Source organism: Haliotis rufescens, unplaced genomic scaffold (genome assembly GCF_023055435.1).
Source record: "Haliotis rufescens isolate VD_foot unplaced genomic scaffold, xgHalRufe1.0.p SCAF_12, whole genome shotgun sequence".
Lineage (NCBI taxonomy): Eukaryota > Metazoa > Mollusca > Gastropoda > Lepetellida > Haliotidae > Haliotis > Haliotis rufescens.
In genome coordinates this window covers 36,152,220-36,171,518 of record NW_025963802.1, presented here as the reverse complement: position 1 = coordinate 36,171,518, position 19,299 = coordinate 36,152,220, and the positions used below count along the sequence as shown (strand labels likewise).

Genomic DNA, 19,299 nt, shown 5'->3' with positions numbered 1-19,299 from the left:
TAGCTAGGAGTTGCATAATGGCACTGAAATAATCTTTCATGATAAAAGAATGTCTTGGAAAAATCGTATCAGGAAGTGTGATCATCCGAAGAGAAAACAGTTTTAAAGGACAAACTGTCACCAGCTCGTTTCTACGGCACTAACATTATGTATCCATGGTATAATATTGTGTATCACATCCGTGATATATGGTCCCACATAATATCCATGTAATAACATGCCATATAACATCATGCACATCCCATTTCACATATGTGCAATAACATCTATACATCACATCGTTAACATCCCGAGTCACAATGTCTGCACGGTATTACCTGTATACTGGTATACAGCAATATGATTTACAAATGACATGTTTGGCAAAAGAAATAATTTGCGTTCCGGTATATTGGCTAAAACATGTATAACATTTTTGTTACTTTTTGTATCATTTAATCTAAAATCTACAAAAATTCATTCACAGATAATGTTTCCCTTTGAAATTGATTGAAAAAATGGCAGTAATACACCTGTGATTTTAATTCAGGGTGGCATCGACTGACAATAATATTAATGAGATTGTAATATTTACATTGGCATGTAGAAAGTAGAATCTATGCGTCTATGAGTCAGTCACTATCAAACACTTTAGCACCCAAAATATCGCAATATATATCGCACTACAAATACTTGTGTCGCAACATATTGCATAACTTCATGGAGTTGTAAATACAACAAACAACAGCACTTTTCAAGTCTATTATTATTATTATTATTATTATTATTATTATTATTATTATATGGCAGGTAGCCAGTTACTAGAATTTGCTTAAATGCAGTTTTATTTGTCCACAATGCACTCACAACGGGTGGTACAATTGACACTGACAGCTAAACGATTTCCTAAATTTGTGATTGGCTTAGAGAGGTCAAACAAAAAGCTGGTTTTAAACCTTGACAAACATATCAAAAAGGTATTCCATTCAGAAAGCTGCTGCCCTGATGACCTTGGGTAAAGGTCACGTCTGGTCCGCCCTGACAATCATTAATCCCCGGTGACCTGTGTTTTTTCACAAAACTAACTTTACGGGGAGGCTGTCAGGAAATATACAAAGGAACTGCTTCAGGAAGAGAGTGGGTTTCTTTCTGAGGAGCAGACGACACGGGAAGAGCAGACATGAAACAAACCCAGAGCTTATCAATCACGGAGGACACCAGCATGTCCTGGCCATGAATACAAAAAGTGGGAGTGGATAAGAAGTGGAGAAACTACCAGCCTTGATTTATTTTCTGTACCGGAATCTGTGCGTAAGCTGGAGCACAATAGCAAGTTTTTGTCTTTTGCACAATTTTCCATTTCTTTCCGAGCACAGATGTGTGAGCAGAAAAACGTCACAGAATTTACTGGCAATTTTTCTTAAAATGTTGAAAGTTTAAAAACTTTACATGTTCACCCAAACTTGAATTGTTGATTAACAGCAGAACTTATGAATTAATGAAATGAATGGAAACAGCAACACAGACTTAGTAAACCCATTTAAAATAAAATGCTATATTTTTCTATTTCACAGGATGATACGCGAATCATGAGTTTCTATCCTGAACTCCCTCTTACCAGCAATAGATCCATCCACATAAAAAGATGGGAAAGTCCTTTCGACAAACATGGGGTACAAGATGTGCTACAAAATATTTAATTTGTTCAATTTCATCAAGCAGAAAACTCAAGTTTAAATTCTGATGGAGGATCTCAACTCCAAATTGCGATTCCATTTAACACCATCCTTTGAAGTTGTAATTCCTGATGTCGAAGATCCGTTCTCACCGTCCCTGATTGTGAAACCCCCACCGTGATTGTGAAACCATCCTGTCTGTCGGAGGGATCAAAGCAAGGACCTCACTCTCGTGTAGCAGAAACACTATCAATGTTCCGGTGTTCAGTCTTTCCGAGCTGCGTTCCTTATCACAGGGTAATATAGATGTTCAGTGCCCCTCTGTAAGTCACCGACAACCTCTCACAGCAACTCAATATTACATGTGTAGTGAATATAAAAAAATATTCTTATTTTATACTTCAAACCCATAACTTTTAAACATGATACCAACCTAATCGAAATACATTGTGTTTACCACTCACCTTACAGCAAGAATATTGCAAAAATTGAGAATCCATTGGGTTCCTAAATTTGGCTTTTTTTATAAACTTAAAATCATTGGATCTTGTAGATTTTTAAGTTAGTTTCAGACCAGCATTTCAAAGAAAGTATTCAATGGCTGTAGTCTGTGTCCAATACAAGGATAAGTGGGGGGAATGTCGGGGTCAATCAAGACTGCAAACAAATATAACTTGCCCATGCATCACAGCTCATCCTCGATGTTAGTTTTAATAAAAGCCTCAAGCCATTTAACTAAGCCCAGATGAATATTATGATGCAGGATCTCCCAAAGTTGTACGAGTAAGTTCGATTCAACTAAATTTTGAACATTATTTCAACGATACTAAAGCATGTAAGTCTGGGTTTCAAACATCAACCAATAGAGTGGTTGTTTATTTGTTTCTTGTTTGTTTGTTTGTTTGTTTGTTTGTTTGCTGCACTCAGCAATATTCCAGCTATATGACGGCGGTCTGTAAATAATCAAGTCTGGACCAGACAATCCAGTGATTGACATCATGAGCATCAACCAAGTCAGTGAGCCTGACCACCCGATCCCGTTAGTCGCCTCTTATTACAAGCATAGTCACCTTTTACGGCAAGCACAGGTTGCTGAAGACCTATTCTTACCCGGATCTTCATGGGTGTCGAGTTGAGTGAGAGAGTTGCACTCAACACAGTTTTAAGGACTGTTCCAGTTTTACCACAGAATTCAAATCTCAGATTCAAACCCAGGACCAGGCCTTGCCAAACTGGCGCTGACTTCCAGGGATGGTGCCTTGTTGAAGATGGACTACAATAACCTTAATGTTCTTATGGAGGATCTACATTCTTATAAAAGAAAGCAAGTTCTCAATAACAAATTTCAAATGTTTTTGTCAGAGTTTTCAGATGGTCTTAAAACTGCATGTGCATGTGCTAACATCATATCCTGTAGTCGTCTGTTTTCATTCCTCAAGTTAGATGTAACGCTTGTACTACTTTCCTGACAACTCAAAGAGTTACCACATGGATGAGGTTACCATCCTCCCAACATTCTACAGATAAACCTTCAAGATATTTCCAGCTCATTTTTTCACATACCGATACCAGATTCCCTCAGGAAGTGACTTGTCAATAATTGGACGTGGAGCAGTAATATAGATAAAATAACAAGACCGGCTGCACTCTAGTTTCAAAGGTTTAAAAATACTCCACAAAACCATGTTCTGTTATTTCACTTTTTTTCGAAAAGATTTTTCCTTGGATTTTTTGTTCAGCACAACAATGGCTGATAGGAGACCTACGAAGATCAATGCTGTGAAAATAGTAACGCCAAATTGGCCACTCCACCCACACTTAGTCCATTGATTCTCAGCCAACAGAGCAAATTTTAACAAATTAGAAAATAAATTTTCTTTTATTACAAGGGAATGTCGAGGGTGAGTCGTTTAGTACTGAGCACCTCACAAATAACTTGCAACCCAGACGAGATATGGCTGCACTGTGGGTACTCACGCCTTCACCTCGGGTAAACACCTCGTAAACTGACAATTTCAAAGGAAAAAATCCTAAAACTGATGTTTCATTAACTGAGCTGCCCTGTAGTGGATAAGGCAAACCTGGAGCTAGCGGAGATATAGCCTCACCGCAAATTGAATAACCAATGATTGGAAAAAATTTGACACTGTTGCAAAATACATCACTCAACTAGAAAAATAATCAACCATCTCATACGCCATTCGTTTTCAGTGTCGAAATTAAATAACAAATGTCAAGGGGTCCTTTGTCATAACCTGGCTGTTACAGTTAAATATTTAGGGGACCCTAAACATGAGACCTACAAACCTTAAGGAACTTGTGACCATCCTTAATTTCAAATATTTTTCAAATTAACCAATGTTAACCTCAGTTGTCTTGACGGACATTTCTTTGACTGTGATTTATAAAATAACTTAAACCACATGTAACAATTAAGTCCTTCGTATGATTTTCCATGTTACATCCTTTGTAAAATGATGGGGAAACGAAGTGTGGGTATACGGTTCCTGTATCACACCCTAATGACCTTCCTGAGGATCTTGAGTTACAAAAATAAAAATATTGCATACTCCAGACACCTGAAGAAATTACCAGTGTTTTAACAGATAAAAACACCCACACCCACACCCACACCCACACCCACACCCACACCCACACCCCTACACCCCTACACCCCTACACCCACACCCCTACACCCACACCCACACCCACACCCAAACCCCCACACCCACACCCCTATACCCACACCCCTACACCCACACCCACACCCACACCCCTACACCCACACCCCTACACCCCTACACCCACACCCTTACACCCACACCCCTACACCCCTACACCCACACCCCTACACCCACACCCACATCCCTACACCCTCTCCTCCAACCCCCTCCATCCCCAGTCATGCTCCCCCTGCAGCAGGCTGTTATGAATGCACACACAATGATGTGCACCGATTTGTTGCAGCAGCAGCAGCGGCAAGACTTGCATGTACTGTCACAAAGACATAAAACCATCATGATTCATGTGCATGCAAGCTATAAATAGATGCATGCGCTGGCTGTTCCACATAGCTTGACGGCACTGGGCAGTACTCGGCCACATAGCTTAACCGCATCGGACAATATTGGCCACATATTTATTCTCAAAGCAGGGTATGGAAATGGCCTGTTGGCACTGACAAAACCCATTTCCACTTGATTGAAATATGCCAATAATTCTATACAGACAACGGAGAAGAAAATTGGATAATTATCAGAAAACTTGGCTGGTTCTCAGTGGCACAAGCAGCATTCCTCGATGTGGGTAATCCACCAGGGCTACTTCAGAAATGAATGATGGCCTGGACGCTGCCCTCGAGGGGCAAAGCACAATGTGGAAATATACCACAGCCTTGTGTATACAACGGATATTACACAGCATGTAATACCCTGTGTATACAACGGATATGTCACTCACAAAATGTAATATGCTGGGGTCCATCCAGGGCAGACAATGGGGACATATACCACAGCCCGGTGTATACAACGGATATGTCAGAACATGTAGTAATCTGTGTATACAACGGATATGTCAGAGTATGTAATACCCTGTGTATACAACAGATATGTCACTCACAGAATGTAATATGCTGGGGTCCATCCAGGGCAGACAATGGGGACATATACCCGGTGTATACAACGGATATGTCACAGCATGTTATACCCTGTGTATACAACGGATATGTCAGAGCATGTAATACCCTGTGCATACAATGGATATGTCACTCACGGTATGTAACATGCTGGAGACCGTCCATGGCAGACAATGGGGACATATACCAGAGCCCGGTGTATACAACGGATATGTCACAGCATGTAATACCCTGTGTATACAACGGATATGTCACAGCATGTTTGTCTGTTAATTGTTTAATGCTGCACTCAGCAATATTCCAGCTGTATAACAGTGGTCTGGAAATAATCAAGTCTGGACCAGACAATCCAGTGATCGATATCATAAGCATCGATCCACGCAAATGGGATACGATGACATGTATCAACCAAGTCAGCAAGACTGACCACCCCATCCCGCTAGTAGCCTCCTATGACATGCATAGTCGCCTTTCACAGCAAGCATGGGTTGCTGAAGACCTATTCTAACCCTCACAGCATCTAAATTCTAATACCCTGTGAATACAACGGATATGCCACAGCATGTAAAATGCCTGTACATACAACACATCAGAAACTGGTGTAACAACATCAAGAATGATAGGTGCTATTTTCGTATTTGTAAAGACATGTCCTTTTCCTGCACACTATCAAGGTGATGTACAGCATAGCATGCAAAGAAAGAAACAGTATTTCAAGCACTCCATTAGCCTTGCTCCTAGGCTGTACTGAAAGATAAGTCCATGTGCGCATAGTAATTCGATCCTTATAATAGGCAAGTCTAGATAAACGGAAAGTACAGTCTAAAGATGGGGTCCTTCATGGCGACATCTTGTTCTTATTGTTTATATAATCTAGAAATTATGATTAAAATTAATATATAATTATTGCCTTAGAGACTTGTGCAAGTCTAGCATCCCATCTACAAGTACCTCTGCATGAAATTCTCAAGATCAAGTTCCAGTAGCTCGGCAGTTGATACATAGATGTACTCCTTCTTATTCCTCTGTCTGCGGTATCTTCTCCTACATATTCCTTGATGCTCAGACATATCTAATTTCCTTCACTGTCACCACTTCCGCACATATTTGATATCAATCAACCATTCCAAAAGCAAAGAGACTGAAAAACTTCAAGCAATCCAAAGCTGTGTGACAGACCCTAGTGTTGACAAAGCCAGGAGTATTTCTTCTCCAACCAAAACCATACCCCATCCCACACCCATACCTCATTTAACACTATACCCCATCCAATACCAGACCCCAAGGAGTTAACATCTTAGGCTGCACAAACTTGAAACATCTTCACTTCATGGGCCAGACAACCAAAAATTCCAAAATGCAAGAATTTTTCATTATAACACAAATCCCTTTCCCATTCATATAATAATCAAATACTGAGGCATCTATGTCAAAATATTCCTCCCAATATTTCAAACACATTTGGTGTGAATTACGACTTCAACACAGCCAACAAACACAAAAGTTTGACGTCTCCATCTCATTGTCTTATAACGAGGGAGGGGAGTATCGTGTTTCACACAATTCACAGCCCTGCAGTAGCCCTGATGGAGAGTAGGGATGCTTCTGATTTTTTTCACTCTTTACTTTCTGACTCTTGTTTCCTACAAATGTCTAACCAGCTTACTGTAACTGCATCCCACCACAGAATTACGATCATTACATCAAGGTAACTGCCATGCATAGTTTCGGCCCTGTCACCAGGGTGAGGTACGAGACCCACCCAAATGGGGGCGTGAGGTCAGTGGGTACAGTCTCTGTCGGCAGCCAGCCACAGGGACACAGGCGGTAATCCACAACCTGTCTGGCAATCTCAGGAGGGAAGGTCACTCAGGGTTAAAACCCTACACTTAAAAAGACCAACCTTTTTATTCTAGTATCAGTTATCAAACGCGGGGCTGTATTTGGGCTTAATATTGAAAGCTACTCAGTCCCTGGACTGAACACTCCGACCCTGGCATACTGTATCTCTGTGCCCCCCACCCCCCACCAAGACTACTTGTAATTTGATGAGAACACCTTAATTTCACCTCTCAACCCAATGGCAACAAAACATCAGTCAAGCTCTTCCATATTCTAACCTTTTAATGTGAATCTTAAACAGTGAGTATTTCAAGACTGGGTCTAGTTATTCAAGCCGAGAGAGTCACCTCGGTTGTTCATGCCAGCTGAAGGGACACCTGCATGGAGGTCAGACTGGGTACACTTTCATCTGGAACTTTCCTCCACTGATATCAGGAGTCTCGTCTCTGCTTGGTATTTGATAACTGCCTGGTATTGGATATACAGAAATTGACTTCATCATCCAGGATTCATTAGGGACCAGTTCAAAAGTTTTATGCTGGATAAAAATCTTATTTCGTTAAGTCCAGGGGTGGAGGATAAATGTCGCTGCAAGTTTTCCATCCGACAAAATCAACTTTCCTGATTTCTTAATGTATTATATAACTTATACTGACGAGTACTGACATGATATTGCATGCCATCAAACAAAGACCTTTTGTTGTACATTTGAATTATGGTGCCAAAGTAACATAAACATAACCGAGGACAGAAAATTTTAGAGCGTTATTAGCCAATGGCAATGCAGGATTGGGAGGAAATCCATTTGCTGCAGACACAAAATGATGTATTCATGACAAAGGTCATGCCCATGTATGTTTTGAAGAGCATTTGGGGAATAAATAGACAAGGTTCAGTAATAATTTATCACGAGAGCATGAAGCATTGTTTGCCTATATATTTGATACAGTTGTAATCTGCATCTGTCCATATTTTACTAGTTTTCATAAGTACAAAACGCATCTATCTGGCGTACTGATGTCCCAATCAATGGCAGTAGCAGTATTTATTATAAGGACAGAATTACTGTACCCCCATGGACTTATAATTCAGCACAGCCTTGGAGTGAGTGAGTGGGTATGGTTTTACGCTGCTTTTAGCAATATTCCAGCAATATCACGGCGGGGGACACCAGAAATGGGCTTCACACATTGTACCCATGTCGGGAATAGAACCCGGGTCTTCGGCGTGACAAGCCAACGCTTTAACCACTAGGCTACCCGACCGCCCCAAACAGCCTTAGAGCAAGGCTAACTAAACCCCTGACCGAGAGGACAGTGTGATGGCTTCTGTGTGGAAGAAGCGTTGATTCCACTCCAGATGCCAATAAATGCACACATACTCTCATCATGAGTTAATAATTCATCTGCAGCAGGTTAGATTTTTACCACTTTAACATTTCAAACAGAGCATTGAAAAATAAACACTATTGTGGATGACCAGTGTTGTCTCCCTTGCAGCTGATGTTTGCCGAACGTGGGGCGACATAATAGTCCAAATGTAAAAACTTCTAACGATCTTTAAACTTAGGTTCACTGATGTGACAGCTCCAAAGACTTCATCTGAGTTACATCTTGACAGTGTTGACATACAAAATACAAAGACATCTAAAGTTAAAATCAATCTTACGTCCTACACACTGACACACACTGGCTGCCTGTTTCCAGGGGCTTAACAAAGACACAGGAATTTGAAGACATTTGGGGGAGGGGTTTAAACTGATGTTCAAACAATGACTTCCACAAATTAACACTTCATCGCTGTAATTTCTCTTGATGTATTGGCTTTGAATTACATTAATAATAATAATAATAATAATAATAATAATAATAATATCCAATCATGTCACCTTCTAGGCTCCTTAAACTAAAATCAGAAGACACACCAAAGACATTCATTTTTCAAATTAGCCAAATTGAGATAGTGCCAAACATTAAACTGTTATCATGTTACGAAGAATAAACTGTTATCATGTTACGAAGAATAAACTGTTACATCTTACGAACAATAAACTGTTATCATCTTACGAACAATAAACTGTTATCATCTTACGAACAATAAACTGTTACATCTTACGAACAATAAACTGTTATCATCTTACGAACAATAAACTGTTATCATCTTACGAACCATAAACTATTATCCTCTTATAATTTTTTCAAACATTGTGTTGCCATCATCACAAATTCTGCTCTAATAATGATGGCACATCTATCAAGCAAACAATCCGCCCACAGGGGACACAGTAAAGGGCAGAAAGGATGTGAACCAACAACTCCAATAACTACATAAGCAACAACTGAGCCAGCAAATCGGACAAAAGCTACGATCATCAAGCGCAATCACAACAATAAACCCTGACGGGAATTAATAATCACCTCAAATATAGTTTCATCATGAGAGAGATGACTGACCACATCCAGACCAGTGCAGCAGTGAGTATTGCCGACGCAATGGCCCATGAGTGTGGGGGACCGCCTGTGTCCTTAGCCCTGCCATGCATGACAGGAACAGCAAGGCTCCCAATACCAGCTGACAATAGTCAACAAATAGTCTGCTTGCCCATACGCTATCAAACCACAAACAAACATGCGACTGAAATAACTTATTGACACTGTTCTTCATCATTTGCTGACTCATTTGTTCCAAAACCAAATAATTGTCCCCTTTTCACATCGGAGAAAATCAACAAAAATTGCTTTTCTTATCTTTAAGGGATGAGAAGTCTCTGCCGTTAGCAACATTTTGAGATGCATCATGTACAAACGGTCAGCATTACTTTAGGTGCGGTGAGGTGAAACAGTGTTTAATGTTCAAGATCATAGTGACGTGCATGCACGTGTGTGTGTAGCTACTAGTCCAGACTAATGCTGATTTTATAATGCTAGCCCACTGAGATATCATGCCGCAGTTTAACAATAGATGCCAACCAACACTCAGAGCCAGAATACTTTCCCCGACCCGACCCATCCTTGTTTTAGCTGAAAAATGCCAGGCTCCAGGCAGGGTAACAACAAGTACCATCTTTTAACGTCTTTGAAGCGACCAGGGATCAAACCCAAGACCTTCCGCTCTAGAGGCAGACACTCTATCCACTAGACCACAGAGTCAGTGGCTGCATCACTTTGACAATGACAACTTCTCAACATGCATCAAACATAAAGGGCCTGTATCACTTTGCCAATGGCATTTTAGAATGGACTGATCTGCAACAAAAGTTCTATTTACAAATATCCAGTTCTGAAATAAACCAACATATTACAACAGTCGGAGCAAGACGGCGTGAAGCATGGAAGACCTCCTCTGTCTTCTACGCGACAGTTTGGTGTCTTCAAGCTGGCACTAAGCCTTCAGTGTGCAACATTTGATGGCAATAAGTAACGATTACTTACAGTTTGGTAAGCTTGGACAGGCCGATAAAGGAACCATTCCGCAGAACGGTAAGCTGATTCTTCTTTAAATCCCTGCAATAAACAGAGTGAGAGTTGATCACATGCACGCTAGTGGACACCAATCAATGGCCAACACTATAACACCACACATTAAGAGAATCAATCCTGTGTTGAGATAAAATATACTTGTTACTGTCGTGTTGACTAAGTGCCAGAGTGTTAGTGAGACTATTTGTTACTGTCGTGTTGACTTAGTGCCAGAGTGTTAGTGACACTGCTTGTTACTGTCGTGTTGACTAAGGGCCAGAGTGTTAGTGAGACTATTTGTTACTTTCGTGTTATGCCAGAATGTTAGTGACACTGCTTGTTACTGTCGTGTTGTGCCAGTGTGTTAGTAAGACTGCTTGTTACTGTCGTGTTGTGCCAGTGTGTTAGTGACACTGCTTGTTACTGTCGTGTTGTGCCAGGTTGTTAGTGACACTGCTTGTTACTGTCGTGTTGTGCCAGTGTGTTAGTAAGACTACTTGTTACTGTCGTGTTGTGCCAGTGTGTTAGTGACACTGCTTGTTACTGTCGTGTTGTGCCAGGTTGTTAGTGACACTGCTTGTTACTGTCGTTCTGTGCCAGGTTGTTAGTGAGACTACTTGTTACTGTCGTGTTGTGCCAGGTTGTTAGTGACACTGCTTGTTACTGTCGTGTTGTGCCAGGTTGTTAGTAAGACTGCTTGTTACTGTCGCGTTGTGCCAGGTTGTTAGTAAGACTGCTTGTTACTGTCGTGTTGTGCCAGGTTGTTAGTTAGACTGCTTGTTACTGTCGTGTTGTGCCAGGTTGTTAGTGAGACTACTTGTTACTGTCGTGTTGTGCCAGGTTGTTAGTGAGACTACTTGTTACTGTCGTGTTGTGCCAGGTTGTTAGTGACACTGCTTGTTACTGTCGTGTTGTGCCAGGTTGTAAGTATGACTGCTTGTTACTGTCGTGTTGTGCCAGTTTGTTAGTTAGACTGCTTGTTACTGTCGTGTTGTGCCAGGGTGTTAGTGACACTGCTTGTTACTGTCGTGTTGTGCCAGTTTGTTAGTTAGACTGCTTGTTACTGTCGTGTTGTGCCAGTGTGTTAGTGACACTACTTGTTACTGTCGTGTTGTGCCAGTGTGTTAGTGACACTGCTTGTTACTGTCGTGTTGTGCCAGTTTGTTAGTTAGACTGCTTGTTACTGTCGTGTTGTGCCAGTGTGTTAGTGACACTGCTTGTTACTGTCGTGTTGTGCCAGAGTGTTAGTGAGACTACTTGTTACTGTCGTTTTGTGCCAGGGTGTTAGTGACACTGCTTGTTACTGTCGTGTTGTGCCAGGTTGTTAGTTAGACTGCTTGTTACTGTCGTGTTGTGCCAGTGTGTTAGTGACACTGCTTGTTACTGTCGTGTTGTGCCAGGTTGTTAGTGACACTGCTTGTTACTGTCGTGTTGTGCCAGGTTGTTAGTGACACTGCTTGTTACTGTCGTGTTGTGCCAGGGTGTTAGTGACACTGCTTGTTACTGTCGTTTTGTGCCAGGGTGTTAGTGACACTGCTTGTTACTGTCGTGTTGTGCCAGGTTGTTAGTGACACTGCTTGTTACTGTCGTATTGTTCCAGGGTGTTAGTGACACTACTTGTTACTTGTGTTGACTAAGTGCCAGGGCTCTGTTCCCCAAGACGATCTTAGTGCAAGGACTACCGTAAGCCTATGTTAAGGTATGGGAGTTACGATCATCTTTGCACTAAGATCGCTTTGTGGAATTGACCCAGGGTGTCAGTGGGACTACCACAGGGTGTAAGTATCTGGTATTAGAGCCCATGATCACAGGATCCTGGTATGCCTAAGAGAGACTTCTCTTACCAGCAAACTGTGGAGTTTTCAACAACTGGGCCACTGTACATGTTCAAAGCTTCAGTTTGTAACTTTCAATGTGAGCATTTGAAATTTATCTTCCTAAACTAAACTGGCAAACATGATTTGATTTGGCATATATCAAAGATCCATGTTGCATTTTTTTAATGGCTTTAATGTATTTTTGATTTTCTGAGAATTATTCCACCAGCAAAACCTGATCATGTTTATCTGATTAGTATTTTAGACAACCATTCTCATACCACCACCTGACACAAATCATGATATTGTCGTTCAGCAATTAGGTACTGCAGTCATACTGCACTGCAGACGTAGAAAAGGTTTTATGTGCTGATGTACCAAATATTATCATCCTCCCCTAATGCCAATCATAATTTTGGATGACCCTCCCAATGTCCTTGTACATTTTTTTTCATCTCCCTGAAAAGACAAAATGCCAGAGCACTCTACTTTATTATAAAATGTCCCTTTTTTTTCATGACCCTTCCCAAGGATGTGTATTATTTCTTATGACCTTCCTCTGGAAACTGTCATACTTATGGTGACCCTCCCCTGATTTCTTCTGACCCACTTACACCCATAACAAATGACACGGCCCTTACCCCCCAGGAAATCTACACAGAGTTAACAGGTTAAAAGTACCATTCTTGTCCATGCATGTAGTCAGTCATATACATACCCTGAAACATATATATCCAATACAGCCCATGCAAGTCTATAATAGTTCGCACGTCTAGATAACTGCAGTTTCAGGATATGAAAAGAGACTCTGGGCTCCTTTTTATAATATTGTATAAAAATAACTTTTTCTGTAAAATATTTACATTTCAGACACTTCGTGTTAGTCTAGTACCATTCGGCAATTAACAGCAGCTTGCCTGTGTCATCACTACCCGTTTGACAGGCCAGCTTCCCCTCCCTGGTGATGCACTTCTCCTTATAAGCATTTGTTTGTTTGTTTGCTTGTTTGTTTGTTTGTTTAATGCCGCATTCATAAATATTCCAGCTATATGAAGGCAGTCTGTAAATAATCAAGTCTGGACCAGACAATCCAGTGACTGACATTATGAGCATCAATCCACGCAATTGGAAATGATAGGCATCAACCAAGTCAGCAAACCTGATAAACCAAACGTTAATCGCCTCTTACGACAAGCATAGTCGCCTTTTACAGCAAGCATGGATAGCTGAAGGCCTATTCTAGCCCAGGTCTTTACGGGTACCCTATGAACATTCCAGATGATACGTAACATATCTACCGGACAGCTGTGCTGTTCAGCTGCTGATGAGGGGATGAAGATGGTGTTATGTTGGACAATGTAATACATCACTACAACAATGTGTAACCAGCTTATGACACTAATTGTCCGGGGCGTAAATTTATCAGCTGGCAGATAATCCTACTGGGTTTACATCAGGACATGAGTGATGCCTACAGTAAGTGAATATCGCCCTACTTTGCAATTACCAGTGTTGCATGTATGTGTTGCACTAAGATGTCTTTAACACACATCCTGCTCCATGCCTGTGTGGAACAGCAATCACAATGGAAACTAATTATATTTCATTAGAAAACTTGTGTAAATGTCATGCTAGCCTTGCTCCAAGGCTGTATTGAAAGACAACTCCAGGGATGTGTAGTAATTCTATCCTCCTAATAGGCAAGTCTAGACTCCAGTTTCTTATCAGGACAATGTGTTCTTATTATTTACATAATTTAATAATTATTGCCTTAGAGACTTGTGCAAGTCTAACCTACCATTGATGCCATGGTTTGTGATGCAATGTTTGTTGTCATATTCTCATTATTAACATGATATTCCAATAGCAAGTCCCAGATAAAACAGCTACATGAAAACTTGACACAATTAAAAGACATATTTGTGCAAATAAATAACAGAAACTAGTGACATATTTAATCATCACAAGATCACAGCAACCTACAAGAAACCTATTTTATACTCCATACCATCTTGTCTTCAAATCAGGTTTGTAAATCTCAGAGTTGACATTACAAGGCAAGAAATGACTTAAGAACAGGAGTCAGGTATTTGATGAATTGTTTTGTACCACATATCGGCTCTCTCAATAAACATGTATGTGTGCATGACTTCTTCATGTTCTTGTTACCATTCTTGTATCACACAGTCCTGCACTAATACTTGGGTACATTGTTACAGACAGCGTTTGAAATAAGTTTAAACCCCCCAAAGACACTCGGGCATGTGACCCGTAAGTGTTGCCTGCCCATCTTCAAAGTTTCCTCCCCGCATATAGACATTATATATATTGAAATATCCCCCAAAATAAGACACAAATAGTGTCTTGATTCAGTTGAAATAAAAAAATGCAAACCATTACTTGAGAATCTACAAGGAGTTATAATAAAACTGAATACCTATTTAGTCTTAAATATCTGCCGGACAGTCGGCCAAGTGGAGGAAAATTTCATGCATCCCGACAGCAATCTTACCAGCCACGGGCAGATGGGCAGGCAGTTATTTCAGACACTGCTGAGAGATACACTAATACTTGGGCACACTGTTACAGCCTGATGTTACCCTGTACATTTATAGCATCGTCTTTATTGCAGACTGTCAGACCACAGGCCCATAGTGAGGATGGTGATGTACAGAAATAATTTTTAATTGTTTACAAAACATGTCTGATCATATCTTAATTTCATTGCTCTAAACATATTATCTGTTAGAACTTTAATAATATATATTTACATGTGACATAATTCACTAAACGTAAAGATATTTGGAAATTGATGGAAGTAGGTATGTAAAACATGGACTGGTAAACCAGGCAAAAGACAACAACGTGGCACTCAGCTTCTATCATGTCTATAAACTGTATATTACATATTCTACATTCCTTCGGGATTTGATATATCAGGATATATTCCTTCTGGATTTTAATATATTTTCCTGTTTTAATATTCAATACATGTGATGAGCATCTAAATCTGCAAAACGCCATGCTATATTAATTCAAGAGTAGTTTCAAAGATTTAAACCATAAATACATGTACTGATTCCATCTAAGTGGATATCAAAATTAGAGTTTCATGATTTAGCATTAGACTAACATCTAGTCTCTGAAATGAACATATTTTACAGATTTAAAAAAAAAAATAAGTCATGAAATAAAATAAAAAGGAGCCAAGTCTTTCTACCTGATATTGCAGTAATCTAGACTTGCCAAACATTTGAGACTTGCATGGGCTGTATTGGATATATTTGTTTCAGAGTTTGTATGACAGACTAGATTTAGCATGTAAAACTTCGGAAAGAGAAAAAAGAAACTGGAGTGGATAATAAGGGAGTAGCCAGTGCAGTTTGAATCACTAGCATGTGGTGTATATATCCCCGTATACTGTTTACTGTGGGGTGGTCTACCTCCGGGGCATATCATTTACGCAAGGGACTTCAAGGGTCAAGTTTTGGGAGTTTGGTTTTATGGCAGGTTGGCTAATACCCATACCACACAGCATTGTCAAGCATTTAAAAACTATTTAACTAAAACTGCAAGGGTAGAAGGAGTGACACTATTTGCTTCATATCACATCATGGACTACGGAGCTTTGGAGTCCTGATATGGATACAGCAGCTGCCCTTAGCATCCCAGATAGAATCTGTAAACTTAGTAATAATGATGATGTTGAAGACGAAGTACATTTTCTAGCTGGCTGGAGTTTTTACTTGAGGTAAGTTTCATCCCAGAGAGATGCTAAATCCCACAGATGTCTGCCGACCAGACTGTATTCGTCGTGCGGAACGAAGCCCCAAACTGCATTGCCTCACAGAACAATTTTAACTCCGAAAAGAAGATATAGCGTTTATCATATGGTGAAATTCAATAAACCACAGGACATTCTTATATTCTTAATATTATGTAGATCTGTATGTATTTGCAGAAATTCATGTTCTTATTAATTATTATATTACCATGCTTGCATTCTAGAAAGAAGATATCTGACACATTAATAAAAGAACTATCTTCTTCTATATTACAACACCTAGGGAAAAATAACATAACCAGGAATTGTTTCAATAATTAAAAGCTTAGAGTTTTCATGAGTGCCATGTACGGTTCTCTGATAATTAGAAATTCAAGATTGAACCTGAATATAACTAAAAACACATGCCTGCATTGACTTTATTGTCTAGGAAGAACCTAAACTGAAAATGTAGATATCTGCAACACTGGTATATATATTTCTTGCTGTTACATCCTATTGAATTAATATACAAATTGTTCCATACTGTTGGATGATTATTTTAACTGTTCCATTCTATTGAACTAATATACGGGAAACTATGTTCATAACAAACACCCTTATAACGAACTGACGGATATAACAAACTGATTTGGGTCCCGTGCATTTGCTGTATATTTGCTTATAATGAACTATGGTTATGACAAATTAAAATTAGTAGTCCCTTTCGAGTTAAGGAAGAGAATATATTGATGTCAACTTCTTTATTATGAGGAACACAACGTTTCGGAGTATATACTTACTCCTTCATCAGGTGAATTCACCTGATGAAGGAGTAAGCATATACTCCGAAACGTTGTGTTCCTCATAATAAAGACGTTGGCATCCATATATTCTCTTCCTTATGTGAATCACTTCTAAATGCCTTTCAAAGTCCCTTTGAGTTAGTTATAACTGTAGTTTACTGTATAAACTGTTCCATCATATTGAACAAATATATAAACTGTTCCATCCTAGGACTGTTGGACTAGGATATACACAGTTCTTGATCTTCTGTCACTGATTTCAAACAACAGACTTGGTATCAAACACTATGGGTAGTTAACAAGTTAATAATATCACTGCTACATGTTACACATAAAAGCAATTTGTTCATTATTGTAATACAAACAAATGAGTCAGAAACCCTGGTATCACTGGATCAGCACTACACACAGTTGCACATGCGATCCCTGCATTACACTGTTACCCAATGTTACACATGTGGCATGATTGGACATTCACAGATGGTGTTACAAGTGTTATAGCACAGCCCTTCATTGCATATCTCAGATAGTACAGGGCCAGTGGAGGTGCCAAGATACAAGGTGTAATTGCTAATGACTTGGGGCTCTTGTTTATTACCACGGGACTGGAATGTTTATTATGAGGCTAAATGTGTCATCTCTTAAATTAACAGACAGTATACACATTAGAATTTGGGTGAGGTGCTTACTCACCTCAAATACCAAGCTATATATATTCATATGGTACCTGGCGCCCTCCTTGTCAAAGTGTTGTGAAATATGATGTAGTGCTACACTAATACATGACTAAGACATACACTCATTTCATTAGATTATCAGCTAATATACTCATAAGAAAATGGTTTAGACATCCTGTCAGTACTTATATGAAAATATAGTTATGTTCTGTGTATAATAATGACCAACACCAGTATACAAGACAGTACAATATAACAGTGTGCAACTAGACACTCAGACTGGGATCTGTGTGTTGCTTTTGAAGTAGATACTTACAAGTAAGCCGTATCCAGAGGGAACGCTATGTGTGCGAGACTCGTGAAGGGAGGGGGGTGTTTCGCGCAGTCCACCTTTCTAACTTTAGATTTGTTTTTCGATCCCATTGCCGTGCAGTGACAACTCAACACACACGCCTCCCCCAAACACATCAGATTCGCAGTGCACAGAAAAACTGATGCCAAAACAAGCCGTCTCGCCAAAACTCCCATTGTGGAAGATCACGTATTCCAATAGTAGATAAATGGCTTTCAAGAGCTTTCTTGGTGAGTGTACTGTCGGACAGTGGGCTGGGCCGCGGCTAGTGTGCCCCTAAATCCATGTCCGATCTCACCCAACACATAAGGGCAAGGAAACACGACACATGTTTTCATTGTCATCAAATAAATAGTGGAGAGATCCTTCGGTGATCGCTACGGAACAAAGCGCTAGCTGGACAGAGATTTGGGAACCGAGCATTTCAGTATACACGGATGCATCCTTCGTTCTTACTGTACACCATCCATCTTTGGGGGATCTATCCAGACGCTGAACCCAGGAGGAGCAGAGGTGCTAGCGCATCCTCCGGCTCAGAACGGGAACATGCTTCTTCTCATTCCCTGCTCCACACACAGACACTGTCGATCTCCGCTCTGCCAACTCCACGAATATCCTTCGCTCGCTGCACTCGAGGTTACTTGTGCGTTAATCACACGCTCACTGTAGTTATTGAATATAGCGGGAAGCTCCAATCTACTTGCATACATGCATATTCCTGGCACAAGCTTGACAGCAGACGCTCAAAATGTGCAAAATTATTCTCCTCTTGCTCAAGTGAGCCATCTTGATTTTCACTGACCCTGTGACGTCACGAGGTCAGCGCTTCCAGCACCAAATCTGATTGGTCAGCCGGGTCCAATGGTAAACAATACGATGGGATAAAACGATTTTGTGTGTGGCATTAATCCACACGGTGGGATTGTATATCTTTAGGCTGGGTTCACAATGTAAGGCAGCGACCTGCGACTGAAAGGGAAACCCTAGCGAGGCTCGTATTTATTCTGCTATTAACTTGGAAAGTTCTGACCGCTTATTACACGAACGGCTGTGTGTGGAGTGACCCGGCCTGTCACTTTTCACACCTTTACAATGTATATGAGATAAGCGTCTTTCATTCTTATCCCGGGGTTGAACCGGCCGGCCGTTCGTTATGCGTGATCATCCTCTGGCCGCAAGTCCGCTTTCGTTCAGTTCAGTGACTATGCGCGTCAGACTTCGGGGAATGTCTTATCAGGGAAAGAATTGCAAATTTGGGAGAAAACTGTTACCGTGTGTACTGAACCTTGACCCCT

General features: G+C 40.4%; 1 protein-coding gene across 1 annotated transcript in view; it reads right to left on the bottom strand.

Annotated features, from left to right (window-relative positions):
- LOC124136589 (adhesion G protein-coupled receptor A3-like) overlaps window positions 1-18,796 on the bottom strand; it is a 123,713-nt gene extending 104,917 nt beyond the window's left edge. Inside the window, exons 1-2 of the mRNA XM_046502554.2 lie at window positions 17,969-18,796; window positions 10,563-10,634 (exon numbers count right to left, since the gene is read on the bottom strand). Of these exons, the coding sequence (XP_046358510.2) occupies window positions 10,563-10,634; window positions 17,969-18,180 (284 nt within the window). The 5' untranslated portion in view covers window positions 18,181-18,796. The remainder of the gene's footprint in view (window positions 1-10,562; window positions 10,635-17,968) is intronic.
- Between the last annotated feature and the right edge of the window lie 503 nt (window positions 18,797-19,299).